A 25714-nucleotide genomic window follows, 5' to 3' on the forward strand; every position below is an offset into this window, starting at 1 on the left:
ACTAGAATAGCTTTTATTGCAAACGTATTGCCGCTTCTATATTTATTTCGTACGGGAAGTCTTAAGATAGGCCGATAAACAAGTTACATTTTATCCCTTGACACAATGGACGTTGACGCATGGCTGTGGCAAGCCATTTTAACATTTAACCTTACGGCCATCTGTTTCTGTCATTAACACACAGTAGGTTTTTAATGACTATTCCAATAATGATTCATATCGTATTTGTTTATTTTTTATTTATACGTTTTAAATCGGTTTATTTTAATTTTAATGTTAATAATACTTAGCCACTGGATATTAGCATTTATTTTTCCGCTACTACGCCAATAGTGACAATTTTGTTGGTATCCATTCTAGTTTTAAAAATTAATAAACTTAATTATTACATACTAGTACCTTTTTAGGAGACACTAGTTTCCATCAAAATTGTAATATGTCTTATCTTACTGTTGCTTTTTAATTGTCACATCAAGCATAATTTATACAAACCCTGCAATAATTTTGGGCAATTTTTTACTCTATATTTCCTATATTCCTCATGGCAATATTATTATTTCTTTATATACTACACATTTTATTTAACATTTATATATTTGATCATTTCTGTAGGCTACTGTATTAAATGCCGTGTGAGTGCTGCATCATCCAGATAGTTCATTACCTGGAGATGACTTGAAAACTTCACTTTTTTATTTATTAAGCTTAAGCAATAGCAATAACTGGATGTCTTTGTCCATATTAGAGATTTCTTGGTAGGTCATAAATTATGACTGTTTTAGACTTGCTGCATGAGTGCGCCCTCTGGCTTAGAGTATGGTAATTAAATACGCCCAGTTGGATTTTTTTTAATAAAAGATTAAGAATATGTGATATACTGGAAATATTTAAACAGGATAGCGGGATGGCAAAATGCCACAATCCCAGAGGGTTGACAGGTATGAATTTATAGGAATTAAAAATCTTACTAGTAAGAATAAAAATGGTAACAACCGGAGTACAACCTAGTGTTGAACACCAGTAACTGTGAGTAGTAACATAAAAGATATCAGTTAGCTCCAAGTAAGGTATAAATGTTAAACAAGCTTGCCATAACTGTCTGACATATTACACTTATGCTTGGCATGGCCTAATTTTCAACCACTCACAAAATGCGCAAAGAAAACTTAGAAAATAAAGCATGCCGGAGCATGTGTCTGCTGATCGAGACCAATAAATTGTGTTTTCTGCCCATATGAGTTACTGTGGTCGGCTACCTTGCAAAGCACGAGCGGTCTCTCTAAAATGGAGGAAGTTACGCCTTTGTTAGGACAAGGAAACAAATGGCGTGAGGTTTTAAAGCAGAGGCTCACTATAGAGTGGTTCCATGCGCCCAACGCGCCGACTGTGACTGTATGCACGACGCGTTTGGGACAAGTTAAACTTGCATTTGCTTGCACATTGTCCACATGCATTTAGCGCAAGTGAGAGATGTACCTGGCAAATAGTGAATCGGGTTAAGTGGATGTGAATGTTACACTGACTGGGGGTTGGGTGTGCTGTGCCGATTGGTCGCTCTCACCAGCGCACACACACACACAGACAGTCAGTCAGGGCTTGTTTTAACACACACACACACACACACACACACACACACATAGAACCAGGGGTACTCGGCAAGCGGGGCAAACAATCATGTATTTCAATAGAAATCGTGGCCGCTGAAAAACGTGGTTTCGATGCATTGACGTGGTGCTTCGGGGGAAAGTGACAGGCGCTCAGTTTCATTCTCGTTTATTTATTAATCTCCATTTTTGATGTTGGAGAGAGAAATGAGTGCCGAGGCCGGGCCTACTGGTGCAAATGCTGCTGGGATTTTGCAGATCCGCTTTCACAAATTGACAAAAAGTAACGCTACATGCTCGAATTTGAAGGGCTTTCCGGTGGTTTTGTCGTGACCGAGTCGTAAATGGTAAGAAACCGGCGATTTCTCTCCTGTACCTTTTGTATTTGGTGCGTTTTTTTATCTCACCGTCGTGGTTGACTTTACTGCTGTACGACTGTATGAGAACTGTTGATGCACATGATGATAATGTAACATACTTTACCAGCGTTTTCACACTGAAATCGCGGCAGAGGTCATCTTTGAACAGTCCAGTAGGGGCATATCAAAGTGTCTTTGACATAGCGATTCATGTTGACTTTTTCAAGCTCTCTTATCTTTGTCTTGATGGATTCTTGACAAGACGGCCTACGAGGGTTGCGACTTAAACCCGAGTAGCCACCCTGTTACAAAAGCCAGTTTAAGATGCTAGCTATGTTTTGGAACCTGGTAGCTGGTTTCTAGCCGGTTTACGATGGTCATTAGCTGGTCGACCGGTTTCCATGCTCCAAACATTATGACCACCTTAAGCTGGCATCTGGTTAGCTGGTCAAAGATGGTCATCCAACTCGCACCAGTCAGAAACCAGCTAGCGGTTTAATCTGTGCTTTCAGCATGGATGTTGCATGTGCATGCTGGTGTTTTGCTGTTAAAATGTCATGCTAATGTGGAATCATCTTGTCTGCTGCATAATTGTTTTGAATTAGATTGCAATGTTTGGTTTGATGCACAACTCATTAGTGTTTTGTGCAGCAAACCCCTTAGTTTTAGAGTTGTAATTCCATAGGTCTTCTTGAAAGGACATAATCTAAAAGCATTTCCCTGTATTTTGTCGCAGGATGGAGCCAGGACAACATGAATCAGTCCTACAAAGTGGCTGGCAGGGATGGCTCGGAGTATCGTGGTGATCCACAGGAGACCAAGGCGCTTAATAGCCGCATCAGCTCCTGTGGACACCAGAGCACAAAGCGACAGGGGGACCAGGGGTCTGCCATGCATTTCTTAAACTCTGGCTACAAACTCCCCGCATCGTCGTACGCGTACAATCAGAGAGAATCCACCTCCAACTACAGCCCGCTGAGGAGGCTTCAGGACCTGACCACTATGGTGAACCATGCCGACATGAGTTTGCAGGACAAGGACTTTCACGGGCGAAGTAAATTGCTCATGCACAATCCCATTGGCGGAAGTGAGTTCGGAATAAGCCTGTATCACACAGTTCAGTCCAGTTCGCAAGGAAACACTGACAGGACTACTATTCAGGATCTGGACAAAAATGGCTTCTCACCAGTAAGCTCTGATAGCTTGGAACATTTTCCACCCATCCCAAGTAGATTTTTGCATTTTGAGTCAACGCTGTTTGATAGTGGGGACAGCAAGGATAATGACGAGGAGGAGCATGATGCGGTGCCACCGTTTAAAGACGCGTCAAAGAAATGCCAGAAACGAAATCTGGCAAATGCAAAGGCTCCTAGCAGCCACAGGCTGGACCTAAGTACAAACAAACATGGAAGTAGTAACCTTGTTTCTAAAAATACAGTGAAGTCTGACCCTTCTGCTAGTCCCTCACATTTGCCCGTCGAGGTCATGATGGAGGATTTTGACAGTATGGATGATTATTCAGACAGTGACTGTGATCTGCCCAGCACTGAAAACAGTGCTTCACTATTCAACGCTGGTCTCTCAAAAAGACCAAATTCACCCAGTGACTCCCATTCGAATCCTGTAAGAGGCTTTTATGTTCATTAGATTTATAATTTGTTGTCTTCGTTGTGTTTTTTCCCCAAACAGGTGTACGAGTTATTGTTAAAGCGTTTCCACCTAAGAACGCACTGTTGTCCAGGACGGAAAATCCATTATTTTTTATATGCAGTATATAAATCTATACATATAGTACATAAAGTACATATAGACCAATTTGGAGTAGACGTCACAGTTACGTCACTTGCAGCTGCACGCGCATAGCCGTTGTGGAAAACTGGTAACAAGTGGAGGTAAACGGGTGAAATCCATGGAATAAGAGAAAAAACAATTTTTGCGCCTTCTAATATCAAAATCGAAATGCAAATCATTTTTATGGAATACTGTCATCAGACGCCATTTAAAGCTAAACGCATACATTTAAACGTACATACTATGGATGATAACTGCTATGATTACTTTTAAAGCATAAATTTGATTTGAACAATAGGTCTACATAATATTTACATACGCTTTTCATAGAGGAAGTATTGTATTAGCCCTACAGTTACAGCATGAAATATTATTTAAACCTGTTACTATTAACATTTTTACACAACATTTATTTTATTTCACAATTCTGACTTTTTTCTCGCAAATGCAAGTTTATATCTCCTAATTCGGACTTTATAACTCGATTTAACTCAAAAATAGTGAGTGAATAGTGAGGTTAAATCTTTTATTTTATGGCTCCATAGACTGCCACTGGAAAACCGTCATTTTCTGCCACCAGATAGGCTCCGCCCACAAAAAAGTCATCCCCGTTTCGGATCTGTAAGACTATCCCAGTGTCTAACGTCAATTTTGTTGAATAACAGTGCTTATCGCTGGATGACAAGCTTTTGTAATATGCAGAGAACATTTTGAAAATGACATTTAATCAATATAATCTATAATCTTTTTAAATTGAACTATTTTGTACCGTATCCGTGTAATTCTCTAGCTGTAAAGGCTATCTCTCCGAGGTTTACTGCAACCATGATGCACGTGCATCCCGAATGTTTACAAACTTAAAGTTGGTCTATACATATACACTGCATATACAGTGGTGGCCAGAATTATTAGAATGCTCGTATTTTCACCAGCTAAAAATGGTTTTAAGTCAGTTTTTTCTATCTTTTGCTGTAGTGTGTCAGTAGAAAATATCAGTTTACATTTCCAAACATTTATTTTGCCATTAATTGTAATTGTCCAGTGATATTTTTGTTTGCACATAGAGTCTGACAACAGCCAGTGCTCCACACAGAGATCTGATCTCATCATTATTCAGTCTGTCTGGAATAACATGAAAAAACACAACAAACCGACACAGACTACATCCAGAAAAACTGTGGCAATATCTCCAATGATGCAAACGCACCTAGGGCAAAAGGCAGCTTTAATCGCAAAGGATGGTCACACCAAATGTTGATTTGAGTTCATAGATATAATCTATTTTTGACCGCATCCTCTTTTTACAGTATTTTTACACAATGGCCTAAGACTTTTAACGGTACTTTAGCTGTCTCTTGAAGCATCTTGGAGATATTGCCATAGTTCTTCTGTATTTAGTCTGTCTCAGTTTGTTCTGTTTCTTCATGTCATTTCAGACAGACTGGATAATGAGATCAGATCTCTGTGTGGAGCAAACAAAAACCTCACTGGATTACTACAATTAATGGCAAAATGAATGTTTTGAGAATATAAACTGATATTTCCTACTGACACACTACAGCAAAATATAGAAATGACTGACTTAAAACCATGTTTAGCTGGTGAAAATACTAGTGTTCTAATAATTTTGTCCACCACTGTATATGTATTAATTGCGCGCGCGCGCACACAGCGGGGTCCAAAGATTCAAAACACATTGAAAATATGTGATTCAAACCTTATAATAAACTTAGTTAAGTTGAAAGAAATGTTACGAATGAACAATTTCTAAGTCACTAATCTGGTAACCAAATTTGTGACGTTGATCATGTGAACTCGTTTTTGTTTCCACTGAAGCACAAGGTGCTCTTTGGGACTTTTCAAATTATGCTGGATAACTGAATGATCAGGTTTTACGCATATAAGGAGCAGCTCAAGTGCTTCATTGATTAAAGCAAGGTAAAGTTGTTTTGTATTGGGGAAAAAAATGCAATCAGAAAAATGCTAAATATAAGCATTTTCACTAACAGAATTTTGGACCCCACTGTATGTATTATTCATTTAAATATTTAAGTGCATGTTTATTTTACACAGAAATTAAGAAATATTAGTGAAAGTCAAGATTCACCGAATTTAGCGAATTTACAAAAAGGCTAATAGAAATGTGTAAAAAAAAAACTTGACAGTTTGACAACTAGATCAGCCATTTTGCATTTAATGACTTATACGATGAACTAATTGCACAGAGAACTATATAATACATTTTGAGCAACATGACATTAGCAACTGATGTACGAATGTACATAATCAATTGCATGAATGTACTAAAGCAATCATAACTTGTTCAAAAGAATGAGAAACTTATTACAATGTGCGCAAGTGATTAGATGTTGTCTTTTCTGATGTGGAGATTGAACAAGTAGTTGAGAATTTCATTTCTCATCTGAAAATGCACCAAAGCAACTGAGAAAAACTTTAAAATCAAGCAGCTAACTGACATAAGAATCACTTGAGTGACATAAGTCACTCAGTTGACCACAGTGACTGGCTAATGTAGATAATATCAAAATGAAATGTTGGTTTATCACTGTAAAAGACCAGTTCGATAAACAGTGCAGCAAAAATATGCATTGTATTTGACGTATGTGCTAATAAGTAGCACAGTATTTATATGACAACATAGTAATTGCATGGTTCCTTAGTTAAAGGTGTGTAATTAATATGCAGAAACTTGATCCATTCATAAGTTGATTTGGTTAAAAAATGTAAACACTGACACCATCAAAATATAGCTTTGCCACAACAATGTTGGCTTAACCAGTATTTTTTTTGGACAAGTAGCGCATGGGGGGTGTCTGGGTAATTGGTTTGAAAACTGTCACTGCAATTCAATATGGGACATTTGTGGTGTAGAAATTACACACTTTACTAACTACTTGACTTCAACAACATATTTGTTACTTGTAGGCTGAGTTATGTTTATTTATAGTTGGTGTTGCCCAGTTTTTAAATTACAAGTTGTCATAGGCAAAGTCATTTGTATTACCCTCCCTCAAGCTGAACACCTCTTCGTTGAGCAGGAGCTTGACTTCGTTTTTTTTTTTCAAGTAGTGGAGCAGAGGTGTATGCTAAGTGCTTGCTGGTTAATACTTTTATTGTAAAACTTAGCTGACCACGATCTTTGTCACCGTAAGGACCGTAGTATGGTGGGTTGTAGTTAGATTGTTACCCACAAATGGCTTTTGGCAAGGTGAGAGTATCTGAAATGTATTTGAAAAGAGTAGCCTAAACAACACAAGTTGTCTTGACTCATGTTATTGATGTTTAATGAATGATGATTAAACTGACTTTTTATTTTAACCCCAAAGTCCAACAGCCCAAAGAAAAAGCAGCTCCCAGGTATAAAGTACTCTGTTGAAGATGTCGTGTGGGCCAAATTCAACCGCAGACCCTGGTGGCCCTGTCATATAACCACTGACCCACAGATTGAAGTCCACACCAAAATGAAAGGTGATATCTTTTGTTTTGGTCACCTTTTGTATGACAGAAACCACTTCATGAGGTAAAACCTTTTATTAAAAACCATTGGTGCCATATTGTAACATTTTCTTCCAGATCCCAGTCGTCGGCCGTGCCGTCTCTATTTTGTCAGGATGTTTGGGGAGATCCTAGACCAAGCTTGGGTCCCGGCTAAAGCCACGTTTCCTTTTGAAGGAGGTCATCAGTTTGAAAAACTGCCTGTACTTAGACGGAGAGGAAGACAGAAAGACAAAGATTACAAATACACGGTAATGCTAACTTGCAACTGCTTTGTTATTGTATTTTTAAAAATAAATGCTTATAATCAAATGACTTTAAAGGAGAAGTTCACTTTCAGAACAAAAATGTACAGATAATGTACTCGCCCCCTTGCCATCTTGTTCATGCCTTTCTCTTTGCAGTCGTAATGAAATTATATTTTTTAAGGAAAACATTTCAGGAATTATCTCCTAAATACTAAATCCATATAGTGTGCTTGTGTGGTGGCCACAAGTTTAAACGTCCAAAATGCAGCTTCAAATAGCTTTAAACAATCCCAGCCGAGGAATAAGGGTCTTATCTAGCGAAACTATCTGTAATTTTCTTATTTATAAGAAATTTCTATACTTTTTTTATTCATATACTTTTTAACCTTAAATGCTCACATTATCTAGCTCTGCAATCCACATACGCACTCTGTGTAATCCGGGTCAATACAGTTAGGGTATGTTGAAAAACTCCTAGCTCATTTTCTCCTCCAACTTTAAAATTGTCCTACATTCCTTTTTTGTAAAGGGCGTTTGACCTTCTCTGGATGTTCACTTTGTGAACATTGGGTCGGTACTTTTGCAGCAATGTAGGATGATTTTAAAGTTGGAGGAGAAAATGAGATGGGAGTTTTTTGACATACCCTAACTGTATTGACCCGGAATGCACAGAGTGCATGCACATGGCAGAGCTAGACAAGGCGAGCATTTGGGGTTAAAAAATGTATACATTTTTAATTTTTTTAGAAAATGACCAATCGTTTTGCTAGATAAAACTCTTATTTCTTGGCTAGGATCATTTAGAGCACGTAGAAGCTGCATTTAAACTGCATTTTGCAAGGACGCGGTACGCCACTGAAGTCCACTATATGGAAAGAAATCCTTAAATGTTTTCCTCAAAAAACATAATTTCTTTAGGACTGAAGAAAGAAAGGCATGAACATCTTAGATGACAACAGTGAGTACATTATCTGTAATTTTTTGTTCTGGAAGTGAACTTCTCCTTTAATGCCTTTAAGAGAAAGTTAACGAGTTTTGTTCGTTCTTCAGGTTCCTAAGCGACTAATGCCATCATGGAAAGCTAGTGTCTTGGAGGCAGAGGCAGCACTGACCAAACGGTTAAACAGCGAACCTCCATTGACGTTAATTCGGGATGTGCACATGCCTATTACAGAAGTAAAGGCACCAAAAAGTCCTGCTTGCCCAACATCTACTACACAGTCCACATCATCAAGCTCACTTTTGTCCAATGGACTTGATGCGTCCATTAAGAACAAAGGAAAACCTGCCACTGGAAGCAAAAAGAAGGCAACTAAGAAGAACGGCTCAACTGTAAAATGTCCTGTGAAACTAACTGAAAACTCTTTATCATCTAAACCTTCATCAAACCCTTCATCAGACAGCTACAAATCTTCCACAGCACCTGAAAAACACAAACCAGACCCCCTAGATAGTCCGTATTCAGATATTGACTCTGTCCCGAGGATACTGTGCCCCAAACGTTCAGGGGACTTGCCGCAGTTGGAGGCGGCAAAAGAATTGAGCACTAAACCTAAGAAAGTACAGCCAAGTAAAAAGGTTAAAAAAGCCAACGTGGATAAGCCAGTGAAGAAAACGGAGGCTGGTTCAAAATGCACAACAAACAGTAAGCTAAAAAAGTCAACGCCCAAAGAAAAAACACTTAGGGCTACGAACTCCAGACAGAAGGAAAGCAGTTCCCCAGGGTCCTCTGATGGGTCTTTTGCCATGCACTCTTTCTATTTGCCTGCCAGCAGTGGCTTAATGTCAAGAGCCCTTGCCGCCAGAGAAGAAACCAAGGAGAAAGATTCAAGTCAGGAGCCAAAATCTCCCTCACCATGTGCTGGCGATGAACACTCAGAGTTTTACAAGAAGTCCTCATCCCCCACAGAGCGTTCGGAGTTGTCAAAACAACAATGGCAGGTAAAAACAGAGGCCAGTGAAGAGTCTACAGATGCCTCTATCTCCCACACACCCCCAAACCCAACTCTTAAGTTCACAAGAGTCCGAAATGAAAAAAATGGCGTTCATAATGGACCTCGACATAAAGGTTCCAAGTCAGATGTGACTGAATCCTCCCTCAATTCCGTTAAAAACAAAAACGAGAGCATGATCTCAGACGCTTCGTCTTCGTCCTTCCCGTCTCCCTCGATCTCTCCCATGGATGCTTTCCAGGATGTGAAGGAGCTTTCTTTCAGGTCTCTTGTCAAAGAGGAATGCAGCTCAGGAGAACCTTCGCTCCGTGCAGATTCAAACTACAAATTCAGCACTTTCCTAATGCTCCTGAAGGATCTGCACGACAGCCGGGAGAAGGAAGGAAAGCCATTAACCCTTCCTCCCACATCTCCATCCTCTCTCATCAGGGAAGAACCTTCTCTTATCCCACCTGGAGAAGAAATGACAAATGAGGTGCTTTGCGAAAAGGACTGGAAGGCAGTTGCGGATCAGAACAGTCGGCAGGGAAAAACATCAACGCCAAACAGCTCAAAACAGAGCAAGGCCAAGCCAAAATCATCGGTGAAAAAGGAGACGCAAAAACACGATGGTGGGAACAATTTAGCTTCACCACTGAAAAACCAGAACTCATCAGAAGGTTTGGATGCACTTGAAAAGAGTTTGCCTTTGTTAGGGGAACTTTCCAACTCTCACCATGATCCTGTTCCTGATGTCTGTAGCAAAGGCACCATCTCCAAGGTTGCTCCTAAAAAGCGATGGCAAACATTTCAGTCTGGCATTGGGAAAAGCACCAAGCCAAAGAGCGATCCGGTTGGTTTGAATCAAGATGTAGCGAAGGAGTCCACAGAGCTAAATGGAGTATTCAAAGACAGTCTTGAAGAAACGGCTCCTTCGGACATCCCCGATAAAAAAGATGCTTCAGGTAACTTCAGGAAATGTTCAATTAAAGAGATAGTTCACCCAAAATTTACACTTCTGTCATTGATTAATCACCCTCATGTCATTTCAAACCCGTGAGACCTTTATTCATCTTCAGAACACAACTGACACATTCAAAACCCAGAAAGGTAGTAAAAACATCATTAAAATAGTCATAGTGACAGCAGTGGTTCAAGCGTAATTTTATGAAGCTATGAGAATACTTTTTGTGTGCAAAGAAAACTAAAATAAAGATTCATGATGCATGCAGGCTGTGGTACTGTCGTGAATGTGCGTCGAAGGCTGACACGAAAGAGAAGAAATGATTAAATAAAGCAGTTATTTTTTCAGAAAGTTTTCTCGTAGCTTCATAAAATTAAGGTTGAACCACTGCTGTCACTTGGACTATTTTATGATGTCCTTACTACCATTCTGAGCCTTGAACATGTCAGTTTTGTTGCTGTCTATGCAGGGTCAGAAAGCTCTCGGATTTGATCAAAAATAGCTTTTTTCCGAAGATGAACGAAGGTCTTACGGGTTTGGAACAACATGGTGATGAGAGAGAGTGACAGAATTTTCATTTTTGAGTGTACTATCCCTTTAAGTCTCAAAAGTTAAAAACCTCATAAATGTTTTGTGCTAAATTCATTGAATTTTGAATGATCTGTTCTCAGAAAACAAAAGGCTCAGAAAACCAAGCAAGAGGCTGATTGAATGCAGTGAAGAATATGAGCAAATATTCTCCATCAAGAAGAAAACAAAGAAAACTCCTGAGTCCTGTAAAACAGTAAGCTAATTCTGCAACAATTTACACTGTTTCTGTTGAACCAATGGACTTTAACCTACAGAAATGTATTTTTTTTTAGTAATTAATTAATGTTCAGTTCTTCACAGAAAAATAAACGTTCTTCATTATACTTACCCTCATGTCAGTTAAAGCATTTTACTTTCTTCCATAGACACAAGCAGATTTTTAGTTATTATAATATTTTGCTCTTTTCCATACAACAAAGTGGATACTTTAGACCAGTTTAAAGTAGACGTGACAGTTTCAGTACTTGCAGCTGTGTGCGCATTGTGGTGGCAAAATAAACAAGTGGAGGAAAACGGGTAAAATCCGTGGAATAAAAGAAAAAAATGTATTATTGTGCCTTTGGATGTCAGAATTGGAATGCAAAACATTTTTATAGAATACTGTTGCCAAAGACGCATTTGAAGCTAAATGTAGACATTTAAATAGACAAATTAATGGTGATTTGATTTAAACATTAGGTCTGCGTAATATTCACATATGCAGTTCATAATAATAATTATAATAATAATTTGTTACATTTATGTAGTTACAGCATGAAATGCTATTTAAACCTATAACATTTTACATTTACCTATTTTATGTTACAATTCTGAATTTTTTTGTGCAAATGCAAGTTTATATATCGTATTTCAGACTTTATGACTTGATTTATCTCAACAATAGCAAGTTTGCCAATTCTGAGGGGAAAAAAAAAATGTGGGATATAAACTATTGATTCTGAGCTGAGGGGAAAAGAGAGAATGACGAGTTGATTTTTCTTATCAGAATTGTGACATATAACCTTGGAATTGTGAGAATAAAGTCAGAATTTTTAAATATAAACTCAATTTTTCCTTTTGGTTCTTTTATTCCATGGCTTTTATAGACTGCTACATGAGAACTGTTGTTTTCTGCCACAAAAAAAACTTCATGTCAGCGCCAATAGCCTCATGGTTAGTGCGTCGACATATGGTGCAGCTGCACTCACAGTGACCCAAGTTCGATTCCCGTCTCGAGGTCCTTTGCCGATCCCGCTCCCCTCTCTCCTCCCAGCTCTTTCTTGTCATCTCTCTACTGTCTTATCACAATAAAAGGCATAAAAAGCCCCCCAAAAAAAAAAAATAAAAAAATAAAAAAAAGCATCACTGTTTGCAAACACTGAATTGGTCTATTTGCCATTTACCAAATATTTACTAAAAAACCCTATATAAGTTGCAGTTTCTTTCGTAGTCTCATTTATGCTTGCATTTGATTCAAAACATTAAAATGCATGCAAGAACCAATGATGTTTGGTGTCACTGACATTGACTTGTGGCATAACATACAACATGAAGTGCCATATTTGAATATACAAATGAGATTTGAGAGTATTGGCCATAGTCTAAGGGTGCAATTTTCCTTACAAAAAAGTACTAAAATGTGACCCTGGACCACAAAACCAGTCATAAGGGTCCATTTTTTAAAAATGAGATTTATACATAATCTGAAAGCTGTATAAATAAAGACAATATTTGGCATAATGAGATACAACTATTTGAAAATCTGTAATCTGAGGGTGCAAAAAAATAAAAATTTTGAGAAAATCTCCTTTAAAGTTGTCCAAATTGAGTTCTTAGCAGTCCATATTACTAATCAAAAATAAAGTTTTGATATATATATATATATATTTTTTTTTTACAAAAATTTACAAAATGACTTCATATCCTAATGATTTTTGGCATAAAAGAAAAAATTATAAATTTGACCCATACAATGTATTTTTGGCTATTGCTACAAATATACCCCTGCTACTTAAGACTGGTTTTGTGGTCCAGGGTCACAAATGATGTCATAATTCAGCGAGGTATTCATAACTTGTGCAAACTGTATTGCTATATGTGAATAATGTTATTTCATGCCTTTCCTGGAGGCTTCTCTGATAGCCAACACTAACGCTGACCGGCCGGCACCTGAACAAATCGTACCTGATGCTTTAAGCTCTTCACCTGAAAAACCCTCTGAGCAGGCCACACCAGAGGAGCAGAAAGAACCAGCAGATGGTCTCGGATCACAAAACACTTCAACACCGTTATCACCATCCTGTGGAGACCCATCGCCAAACAAAGAGTCATGCGAGAAGAAATCCGGTAAGAATGTGTAGTTGAAAGCACTTTACTTTGCTTGTAAATGTCAGCCGTTGGTATAAATATTTTTTGTATTGCTGTTGCAGCACCCTCAGATAGAAAGAGACTACGTAAGACTGTGCATAAAATTCTAGACGGCACCACCGAGGGGGATTCTGCGAAGATCCCGAAGAAAGAGGTTAGTGTTGAATTTGTCTTCATATGATTTCTAAAAAATTATAAAGTGTTTTGGGGTCTTTTATATTTGTTTTTACTGGTTTGTTTTCTTTTTACCTCTGTTAAAGCAGCAGAGTAAACAAGAGAATCAGGAGAGTAAACAAGAAAACAGTCCAGATGAATCAGATGTCAAAGATTTGCAGGTAATGTTTTGGGGTGTGTTTTATATTAAATTTATTTTTAGTAATTTAATAAATCGGTAACACTTTATAATAAGTATACAGTAATTTATATATCTTTTTTTTGTTTATTTTAACCAGAAACAGGAAGAGCCTGAACCTAAGCCTTCAAGCCCATGTGCTCCATCAGGTTTGTTTTCTCACGTGTGACTCTTGTCATTATATTATGTTTTTGTTGTATTTCATTGAGAATATTGAAATCGATCCACCTCCAAAAATTTACAATGATATTTATTTCTATCATCCATAGCAGCAGCACAAAGTGAGGATGAAATAAGAACATCATCCCCAATCCACCAGGACACACCCAGCGTCTGCCAGATCCAGCTTGAAGGAGAACAGGGTAGCCCGTCAAAGCCTGAGGCAAAGGAGTCAGACGCAAATGGCGAGGACTCTCTGATCTCTGAGGTCATTATTATTAGCTGCACATTTTTCATCAGCCTAAAATTAATATGACGACATCACTGACTCACCCTCGTGATTCAGACCCTAAGATATAACTTCTTGAGTGTTGTGATTCATTGATTCATCATGCTAATATATCGCTGTTTATGTTGTATAACTGTTTTTTGTGTTTAATTTTCAGGTTTTTGGTGCAGGACTCAATGACAGTGCTTTTTCAAGCAGAGATTCTTTATCAGGTGACTTATCAGGACTCTCAACCAATAGAAAATCAGGGGAAAAAGGTGGAGGTGCGTCGTTGAAGGAGAATGTTTGCCAGGTAAAAATCTTTTTTAACAGGAAGTCTCTTTTACTCACCAAGCCAGCATTTATTCGATCTGAAGTATAGCAAAAACTGTACGATTTTGAAATATTTTACTATTTAAAATAACTGTTTTGTATTTGAATATATTTTAAAATGTAATTTATTCCTGTGATTTCAAAGCAGAATTTTTAGCATCATTACTCCAGTCACATGATCTTTCAGAAATTATTCTAATATTCTGATTTGCTGCTCAAAAACGTTTATTATTATTATGAAGACTGGAGTAATGATGCTGAATTAAAAAAATCTTACCAACCCTGAACTTTTGGATGATAGTGTTAGTCCTGAAAATTATCATAGTGTTCAGTGTATAACTGTTTTGGGATTATGTGTTGTAGGTGTGTGAGAAAACAGGTGAACTGCTCCTCTGTGAGGGGCAGTGCTGTGGTGCCTTCCATCTGCAGTGCATCGGCCTCACTGAGACCCCTAAAGGCCGGTTTATCTGCCAAGAGTGTAAGACAGGTGAGTAACCAGTCCATAACCAGTATATCAGCCAGGCTGGTTAATTGGCCCATATTTGGCCATTTTGAAACTGTCAGGATTGGTTGATAACAGTAACAGAAAAACTGCTGACGGCAATGCAAGTGATTAAAATAGTTTTCTGTTTTTAGAATATTCTACTGAAGTTTGTGTAAATAAAAACTAATTTCATTTTAGCAATTTGTTCATTTTATTCTTAATTGTGATTCTAAGTATATACAGCTGAAGAACACCTTGTGGAATCTGCAAAATGTGAATTATTTTATCAAAATAAGAGGGATCATACAAAATGCATGTTATTTTTTTATTTAGTACTGGCCTGAATAAGATATTTCACATAAGACATTTACATATAGTCCACAAGAGTAAATAATAGTTGAATTTATAAAAATTACTGTTCAAAAGTTTACTTACACTTGTTTCTGTGTTGTTACCTGAATGATCCACAGCTGTGTTTTATGTATTTTTTTGTTTTAGTTATAGTTGTTTATGACTTTGTCCTGAAGTGCTAAACTGCTCGCTGATCTTCAGAAAAATCATTTAGGTCCCACAGACTCATATGCGACTATTACAGAAAGTTCAAACGCTCACTGATGCTCCAGAAGGAAAAACGATCCATTAAGAGCCAGGGGTGAAAACTTTTGAACAGAATGAAGATGTGTACATTTTTGTTATTTTGCCTAAATATCATATTTTTTTTTTCATTTAGTACTGCCCTTCAGAAGCTACAGAAGATACTTACATATTCCCCAGAAGACAAAATAAGTTCAATTTACCCTGATCATCAAATTCAAAAAGTTTTCACCCCCCTTAATGCGTCATGTTTCCTTCTGGAGCATCAGTGAGCGTTTGAACCTTCTGTAATAGTTGCATATGAGTTCCTCAGTTGTCCTCAGTGTAAAAAGATGGGTCTCAAAATCAAACAGTCATTTTTGGAAAGGGTTCAAATACATGAACTAAACAAAACTAAACAAAAAAAAAAAAAAAAAAACACAGCTGTGGATTATTCAGGTAACAACACATTATTTACAATCATGTGTATGTAAAATTTCGAACTGGGTTATTTTTATAAATTCAATTATTATTTTCTCTTGTGGACTATATATATAAACTTTTGACTATGTATATAAACTTTTCACTTTAACTGTATAGTCCAAGATACACAAGTGAACACTTTAATTTATTTGTGTGTGTTTCCTGTTCTTCCTTCCTATAGGTGTACATACATGTTTTGTGTGTAAAAAGCCTGACAAGGAGGTCAGGAGGTGTATGATCCCTGTTTGTGGGAAGTTTTATCACATGGAGTGCATACTGAAACATTCCCCCACCGTCGCTCAGAATCGTGGCTTCCGCTGCTCCCTCCACGTCTGTCTGGCCTGCTTCATCACCAACCCCGCCAACCCTGGTATCTCCAAAGGTGATGAAATATTACATTTGCGAATCGGTTGTTTCAACGTATTAAAAAGCATGATTTTTTGTTTGTAATCGCAACTTGTTGACCTCACAGGCCGTTTGACCCGCTGTGTCCGTTGCCCTGTGGCCTACCACGCCAATGACTACTGTATGGCTGCCGGCAGCGTCCCATTGGCCAATAACAGCTTTCTGTGCCCCAACCACTTCACGCCACGCAAAGGTTGCAAAAACCATGAGCACATCAACGTCAGCTGGTGTTTTGTGTGTTCGGAAGGTATTTAGTTATGTAGTAACTGTAATTGTAGTGAGAACGTAGTAAACATTTTACTGTGGTTGTTTATTACAAATTACATTTGTTTTCTGTCTCTCCCTATAGGAGGAAGTCTGCTCTGCTGTGAATCTTGCCCTGCTGCCTTTCACCGTGAGTGTCTGAACATTGACATGCCCCAGGGAAGCTGGTTCTGTAACGACTGTCGAGCGGGAAAGAAACCCCACTACAAGGACATCCTGTGGGTCAAAGTGGGCCGCTACAGGTTTGTGTGTTGTTTCGCTAATACCGTTTTCTCCTGAAAATTACAGTGCAATATTGTTGATGTTTACTGATGCATTTCCACTGACCTTTTGTGGCAGGTGGTGGCCCGCTGAAGTGACTCAACCAAAAAACGTTCCTGAGAACATCTACCGCATGAGGCATGAGGTGGGAGAGTTTCCTGTGCACTTCTTTGGCTCCAAAGACTACGTGTGGACATATCAGGCTCGCTGTTTTCCCTACATGGAAGGGGATGCCAACAATAAGGAAAAAATGGGAAAGGGTGCAGATGCCGTCTATAAGAAAGGTAGTATTACATCCTAGCAGTTATTTAAAATAGTTAATGACCACAATTCAAAACAAATATACTAACAAGCGATTTGTCTATTCACACTGAATATCAAAACATATTTGCTATCTAAAAAATAGCTATGTGGAGTGGGATTTAGGACAAATAAATCATATATGAAATTTTGAAGATGATTTGGACAAACTTGACATGGGCTTTTTAACATTGAGGAATCTGATTAATCTGGTGTATTAGAAAATAAAAGATTTTTTTTTACCTAAAACTTGTGAGGTATTAATAGATGTATATTGATCAAAAGTTTGGAATTAGTAACATTTTTAATGTTTTTTTTTTTTTTTTTTAATGGAGTCTCTTATGCTCTTCAAGGCTGCATTTATTTGATCAAAAATACAGAAAAAAACAGTAATATTGTGAAATATTATTTTAAATTCTAATATTGGTTTTCTGGTTTATTATACTTTAAAATATAATTTATTTCTGTGATGCAAAGCTGAAATTTTATCAGCCATTACGCCAGTCTTCAGTGTCACATGATCCTTCAGAAATCATTTTAATTTGCTGCTTTATTACTTTTGTTATCAATGTTGGAAACAGTTGGGCTGCTTAATATTTTTTTTTTGGAACCTGTGATTCTTTTTTTTTTTCAGGATTCTTTGAATCAAAAGTTTAAAAGAACAGCATTTATTTAAAATAGACATCTTTTCTAACAATACAAGTATTTAGTATCACTTTTTATCTATTTAACACATCCTTGCTGAATAAAAATATTCATTCTTTAAAAAAAAAAAAGTACTGAGCCCAAACTTTTTAACTGTAGTGTATATTGTAACAAGATTTTAATTTTGTATAAATGCATTTCTTTTTCAATTTTTAATTCATAAAAGAATCTTGAAAAAAGTATCACAGGTTCCAAAAACATATGAAGCAGCGCAATTGTTTCCAACACTGATTTAAAAAAAATGCATATTAGAATGATTTTTGAAGGATCATGTGACACTTAAGACTGGAGTAATGGCTGGTGAAAATTCAGCTTTGTTCTACAGGAATAAATTATATTTTAAATTGCAATAATATGTTACAAAATTACAGGGTTTTTTCTGTATTTTTAATCAAATAAAAACAGCCTTGTTGAGCATAAGAAAGTTTAAAGCATACAAAATATTAAAAATCTTACTGATCCCAAACTTTTAAATGGTGTGGATTCTTTCAATATTGAGAGCAAATTGTTTTAAGGAATAATTTTTCTTTTTCTCAGCTTTAAATGAAGCAGCTGAAAGATTCAGGGAACTGCAGGCAGAGAAGGAGATGAGACAGCTTCAAGAAGACCGGAAGAATGACAAGAAACCTCCGCCATACAAACACATTAAAGTAATAATACCAAAAGATTTGCAATATTTGATTATTTACTCGTATGTCATTTTAATATTGTCATTGGAATACAAAATCAAACTTTTGATGGACCTTGATGCCACTCTTTTCCTTAAAAAAAAATCCTCATTATATTACTCAACACTTTTTATCATCACAAAGCTTCAGTGTTGTGTTGATTTATCTCCCATTCTTAAAACTGACCTAATGCTTGCTTCTCAGATAGTGATGCTGATCTAATGTTGATATCACTCATGTACACTGATCGATTTTCACTCAGGTGAACAAACCGATAGGAAAGGTGCAAATCATCACAGCAGATCTGTCTGAGATCCCACGCTGCAATTGCAAAAAGACAGACGAGAACCCGTGCGGCATTGACTCGGAGTGCATCAACCGCATGCTAATGTACGAGTGTCATCCTCAAGTGTGTCCAGCAGGGGACAGCTGTCAGAACCAATCCTTCACCAAACGCCAGTACACCGAGGTGGAGATCTTCAGGACGCTGTCACGGGGTTGGGGTTTACGCAGTATTTCTGACATCAAGAAGGTGGGTTGATGATTTATTGGAGAGGTATAACATACACACATATTAGACATATTACGTCTCTCTTTCCCATATAATTACATTACATTACTCCACCATAGGGAGCTTTTGTCAACGAGTACGTTGGAGAGGTCATTGACGAAGAGGAGTGTCGAGCCAGGATCAAACATGCACAGGAAAACAACATCTGTAACTTCTACATGCTCACACTGGATAAGGTCAGTTACCTGATGCGATTCTCAATCCAGATTATCCTCATAGTATGTTCTCCACTTACCTTGACACTGGGCTCTGTTTTCGGTGTATGTGCAGGATCGGATTATAGATGCCGGGCCGAAGGGAAACCAATCACGTTTTATGAACCACAGCTGCCAGCCAAACTGTGAGACACAGAAGTGGACGGTGAATGGAGACACCAGAGTTGGGCTGTTTGCGTTAGAAGACATTCCTACAGGTGAGTTTGTCTCTGAACCAGATGATATGCTACTAGAAAGCTGGTGAATGTTTGTTTAATAGTTTTGTTGGCTGTTCTCAGGTGTTGAACTCACTTTTAACTATAACTTGGAGTGTCTTGGTAATGGGAAGACGGTGTGTAAATGTGGAGCGTCCAACTGCAGTGGATTCCTTGGTGTCAGACCAAAGGTATGGCATGAGTTGTTTTTAAAGGAATGTTTAGAGTTGTTATATGTTGTTATACATGACAAAACTTTTTCTTTAGAATCAGCCCTCATCTGACGACAAGGTGCGGAAACTGAAGAAAAAGGTTGCGGGGAAGCGTAAGAGCCAGTTGGAGGTCACCAAGGAGCGGGAGGATGAATGTTTCTTCTGTGGTGATGGAGGGCAGATTGTGTCTTGTAAGAAGCCTGGCTGCCCCAAGGTCTACCATGCTGACTGTCTGAATCTGTCTAAGAGACCTGCAGGTGAGTGACTCAAGAACGTGTCTCTTGTATCTGATTTGTTTTAACATGTTTCATTGTCTTAAGCTATTTTAACTTGCGCTGAAATTTGATTATGATGCTTTTGGTAGTACTTTACAGTAAGGTTCATTAGTTAACATTAATTAATGACATTAGCTAATATGAACTACTGCATTTATTAATGTAATGGTCAGCATTTACTAATGCATTATTAAAATCACAAGTCGTGTTTGTTAACATTAGTTAATGCACTGTGAACTAACATGAACAAACAAGGAACGACTGTATTTTTAATTAATTTAACAAAGATTGTTAAATATTAGGGCTGCCCTTGACTAAAGATTTTTCTGGTCGACTAATAGTTGTGTATTTTAAGCATTAGTCGACTATTAGTCGCACGTTTACTAATAAACCATGTAAATCATAATAATGAGCCTTTAATTGCCTACACAAGCACACAGGCGTACAAAAAAAGCTTGCCACAGGGCACTGGCTGAAGTAATGATTATGTATGTGTCAGGGAAAAACAGTAAGGAGGCTGCAATAACATTTTAATAATTTATTGGTAAACTAGTGCTTTCTTTGTTTTCATCTTAAGAGATGAAGTTGGAAACACTGACTCGTTATCTCCGCAGTAGTGATGCGCCTGTATGCGTGTTTCATACGGATGCCATAATCTGTGAATATTTGTTTTCTATTTGAATTGGTTAATTTAAAAGTAGACATTTCACTCTCTGTAGATAGAGCTATTTGCTCACTATAGATATCTACAGATTTTTCATACCTGTAAGGCAAGTTTACACAGAGTTTTGCCCTCAAGAGACTGAGAATTTTACAAAAGCGCAACTTTTTGTTGTTATTCTAAGTGCACACAATTGAACGTAGAGTCTTTACAGATTCGAAATATGTATTACTTTTAAATGTATGAGCAAAAAAACGCACCGGAGCCTCCATCTGCCATGCAGTAAACTTCCACAGACACTTAAATGGCATGTAAAGTTGCTACTACTTACATATTTCAGGTGAAAAGCCATATTTGAGGTCGATGAATGATAGGTGAGCGTATGCATGTCCGGCCTGATGTACTGTATTACCACATAGACTAGCCGTTAATGATCAGCCAGTAACGGAGTGTGTGACGTTGCCGCTTCCTGCAGATTTTTTTCTGCAACTAAGCGACTAATACAATTTTGGTCGACCAAGCCTCTTCTCGTTAACGGTTAGTCGACTATTATGGGGCAGCCCTAATAAATAGTGTAGTAAATGTATTGTTCATTTTTTTTTCTTGTTGTTGTTCGTTAATTAATATTCTATTACTAATAATAATATTCTATTCTATAATAATCTATTTTGTTAATTTTGTTTATGTATTTTGTATTAAAACAGGAAGTTGAGCTGTACTTTTTTTAAAAACAGAAAGAAAAAAGAAAAGATAAAAACGTTTAGTTTACAATAATGTTTAAGCATTTAGGTTGCACTTTATGTTACAGTACATGTACTTACAGTGTACTTAGAGTGTACCTATCTAAGAAAGTTCTGTAATATAAGGTAACTACATGGGGTGGTAGGGTTAAGTTTAGGGGTAGTTCAGGGTTAGTACCTAGTTATAAAAATTGTAAAGCACTGTTACAATTTAAAACTGTTTAAAATATTTTTTCATTTTTTCAAGATTTATTTATTCCTGTGATGACAAAGTTGAATTTTCAAAAGCCATTACTCCAGTCACACGATCTTTTAGAAATCATTCTAATATGCTGATTTGGTGATGATGAAACATTTATTGTTATTACCATCAGTGTTGTTTTGCTTAATATTTTTATGGAAATAGAAAGTTCAAAAGAAAGTTCAAATGAACAACATTTGTTTGAAACAGAATCTTATGTAAGATACATTTTAACAAATATTTTGCTGAATAGAAGTAAAAATTTCTTAATGACTTCAAAACTTGCTATTACCAGTGACAGGAAATATTATGCATATTTGTTATTTTTCTTTCTGGTTAAAACTATGGCTATCAATAGAGGACCATCACAATTTATCTACTGATTTCTGGTCTGTTTATAGAAGGCAACATTAAACGGTAATATAAAACTTTACTAAAATATATTGATATATATTGAAACGTTAAAGCGTTAGTTCACCCCAAAATAAAAATTCTCTCAATAATTACTCACCCTAATGCTGTTCCAAACCCGTAAGACTTTCGTTCATCTTTAAAACACAAATTAAGATATTTTTGATTAAATCCAAGAGCTTTCTGACCCTACATAGACGGCAACACAACTGACAAGGCCCAGAAAGGTAGTAAGGACATTGTTAAAATAGTCCATGTGACATCAGTGGTTCACTTTTCATTCATTATGAATGCTTTTTGTGTGGAAAGAAAACAAAAATAAATTTATTCAACAATTTCTTCTCTTAAAATATTCCGATTTCAGCACTTTTCTTGCTTTTGTAATGTTAAATAATAGAAAAACCTTCCCACTATTGGCTGTTTGGTCAACTCAGGAATTTATTCAAGCTGAATCATGACTCAGTCTACCTTGCATGTGTTTTTCAGGCCGCTGGGAGTGTCCGTGGCATCAGTGTAATGTGTGTAGTAGGGAGGCGGCGTCCTACTGCGAGATGTGTCCCAACTCCTACTGCAAACAGCACCGCGAGGGAATGCTGTTTATATCCAAACTTGACGGCAAGCTGTCCTGCAGCGATCACGACCCGTGCGGCCCCGATCCTCTAGAACCGGGAGAAATTCGAGAGTATGTGCCCGGTACGCCTATCCTACCCCCTCCGCCCAATATGGCAGTGTCAGGCAGGATACCCCTGCCTGCCCTACCGCCTGCCGCTCCGCTCTTCATTCCTGCCCCTAACAGACCCGCGTTCCAAGCCCAAAGAGACCCATATGCAGACGAGGTGGTGGACAACGTGGTTTTGCCACCCTCTTCTCCTTCTAAGGACATCAAGGAGGAAGATATGAGCGATGAAGGTGAGGTGTTTGAAGGGGTGATTGGAGATGAAGGGGAAGATGAAGGGGAAGACGAAGGTCTCGAGGTTGTGGATGATGATGATGATGAAATGGACTGCGAAGGGATAGGATTCGAAGACGAGGATGAGGAAAAGGTGGACCGAGGCGAGTCTGAGGAGGACTGGGGAGAAGATGACGACTTCGAAGACCCTGAGGACTTAGGGGAAGTGGAGGGGGATGACCAGGAATCATCATGGGATGAGTTTGTCGAAGGAGAAAAGTGAGCTCTCTCGCACACAAATTCTCTCTCTAATGGGTACAGCAGGTGACCTGTAGGTAAAGTCAACTGCCGTTTTTTCCGGTCAGTGCCCAGCTGAATGCAAAGCAGCTGTTGAGAATGATGAACATGTGCAACACTCTTAAGTTGATGTCGGAATCAGCTTGCCTTCTCAACCCAAGTCCTCTTGGAAAAGTCCATAAAGAGGGTTGGACCTGGTGCTGTAGGACTGTGATTATTTTTTTTCTTTCAGTCCTTTTGTTGGTATATAATTAGTGTCTGGTGCTCTTTTGTGCTTTTTTTTTACATTCTCCTCCTCAACTTGTTTACATTCTCTGATCTGAACAGAAGGATGACCTCACGGAGGGTTGAAATGGGGCACCACAAACCATACAGTTGTGTCTTACTTACAAAATCTACATAGATTTTGCTAACAAATACACTGATAGAGAAAAGAGAAAGCAACAAAGCAGCAGATAACTAATGTTTAGTCCCTTCACCGGGTTATTACAATGACATAGCCTCAACATTAGGCCAAAAATGGCTTTAAGCTCCACGGGTCACGGTACTTGAAATGATTTCTTCAGGTATGTCTGTTAGTATCAAAGAGTGGCTACATGAGAATGAATAATAGGAGTCCTGGTATACCTTTTCAGATGATTTGTGAATAAAAAAAGAGTGCTACTGTCAAAAAAAAGTTAAGGAAGTATGACATTCCCAGCATCATCCTGCTTGATTTCAAACATGCACTTTGTGTTGCATTTGTCTTTGTCATTTTACGCCACTTCTCAGCAAACACAGTGTGTCGAGACACAGAAACTTAGTGGTTAAGTTTTTGTAAAGTCTAGAGGAGTGATTGTATCATCTTTTATTGTCCATGCTTTGTGGCCTTTGAGTCTTTTAGGAAAGATGAGTTTGTGCTTCTTAGATAAGGCCTGTTTGTACTTTTCGATAGTTACTTAAATTCCCGTCTCAAAATATTGTTCAGAAATTTCCAGATGCCTCATTGCAATAACTATTCGGAATGTCAGAGAAGTTCTCCCTCTATAAATCTGCGGGTTATGTTTTCCTGCTATCTCTGTCTGTATGTTTATGAGCAGGTTAACTTAAAAAGGTGCCTCTGAATGTTTTGCACTCTTTCAGAGATCAGGAGAAATTTCAAAGCGTCTTTTATATTCATGATTCCAAACTGTTTATTTAACATACTGCCTGATAAAACCTATGGCAGTTCATTGTGGATGCTTTGTCAACCACCATTAAGATTCAAGCAATCATATTTGCATTTATGACCCCTTAAAAATGCATATTTGAACAAATGCGGTCTTGCCCTGAATGATTTGTATTTTCGCTACAAATATCATACTGGAGTACATTTTTGTTTCCAGTAGTCATATTGTGGCTTAATTTAGCAACATTATGACTTACGATTCTATATTAAAATTTCTCTCACCGTCACTTATGAAAGCACCTTTTGTTTTGCAACATCATTGTGCACCAGGTACAATCCCTGACTGAAAAACTGCCTCATGTAATGAAGTAACGTTCATATTCACAGAACCTGTTTTCCATCACTGATATTGTACAATGTTTTCAATGCCTTTAGGCCTTACACCCATTATTTCTGGTTCTGTAACTCTTTGCAACCTTATCACACTGATGCTTTTTTAAAAAGCTTTTTTTTTCTTTATCATCATCAACCTTTGTACTTTCTTTTCTTAGCTCTCTGTTTCTTTAAAAGTCATGCTTTTTGTCTCTTTGTATTTATGGTCATTGTATAATCTTTTTCACTCGTTTTTGTGTTCCCTGTTTCTTGTATGTTTGTTAAATCTGCTGCTGTGTTTCAGCGCTATGGCCCCATGACACCATGAACAGGACGAAATGCAGATGACAGTTTCCTGAGGACATTTGGGCAAAAAGTTTGCTGCCATGTTAGAGACATGATTTTGTACTGTACCTTGTGCATAATAAATATTCTAAGTAAAATTTTACAATAGACAGCAGTCTTCTGTTTTTATTTTATTTTTTTTAATCAGCTGTCCTTATGAGGTATATGTGAATCAAACCAGATCTAGTTAATAAATGCTGAGCTTTTGTAATTTAAAATGCACAACAATAGCTGACAAAGGGTTAGTTCACCCCAAAAATAAAAATTCTATCATTAATTACTCAGCCTCATGTCATTCCAATTAATCTTCAGAACACAAAGATATATTTGATGAAATCTGAGAGCTTTCTGATCCTCCATAGACAGCAACGCAACTGACACATTTAAGGCCCAGAAAGGTAATCATGACAGGCTCTCATGAACGCACGTCAAAAACTGACACGGAAGAGAAGAAATTGTTAAATAAAGTCATTATTTTGGTTTTCTTTGCACACAAAAAGTATTCCTGTATCTTCATAACATGACAGTCGAACCGTTGC

General features: G+C 37.6%; 1 protein-coding gene across 4 annotated transcripts; it reads left to right on the forward strand.

Moving 5' to 3' along the window:
* Nucleotides 1–1610: 1610 nt before the first annotated feature.
* Nucleotides 1611–25287, forward strand: nsd1a (nuclear receptor binding SET domain protein 1a). Of its 4 annotated transcripts, none has more exons than XM_051127658.1 (24): nt 1611–1951; nt 2700–3586; nt 7102–7243; nt 7349–7521; nt 8569–10414; nt 11085–11197; nt 13113–13329; nt 13413–13504; nt 13611–13685; nt 13803–13851; nt 13972–14129; nt 14308–14442; nt 14826–14949; nt 16184–16384; nt 16475–16654; nt 16757–16913; nt 17011–17216; nt 18475–18587; nt 18868–19137; nt 19236–19352; nt 19447–19588; nt 19670–19776; nt 19853–20054; nt 22612–25287. In XM_051127658.1, exons 2-24 carry the CDS (start codon nt 2717–2719, stop codon nt 23295–23297), a joined length of 6375 nt encoding a protein of 2124 aa, XP_050983615.1. In that variant the 5' UTR covers nt 1611–1951; nt 2700–2716; the 3' UTR covers nt 23298–25287. The 4 variants fall into 4 exon arrangements, with proteins under 4 accessions (XP_050983615.1, XP_050983617.1, XP_050983616.1 ...); XM_051127660.1 differs by having other exon boundaries at nt 13975–14129; XM_051127659.1 differs by having other exon boundaries at nt 13614–13685.
* Nucleotides 25288–25714: the final 427 nt, after the last annotated feature.

This window comes from Labeo rohita, chromosome 14 (assembly GCF_022985175.1).
Source record: "Labeo rohita strain BAU-BD-2019 chromosome 14, IGBB_LRoh.1.0, whole genome shotgun sequence".
Classification (NCBI taxonomy): domain Eukaryota; kingdom Metazoa; phylum Chordata; class Actinopteri; order Cypriniformes; family Cyprinidae; genus Labeo; species Labeo rohita.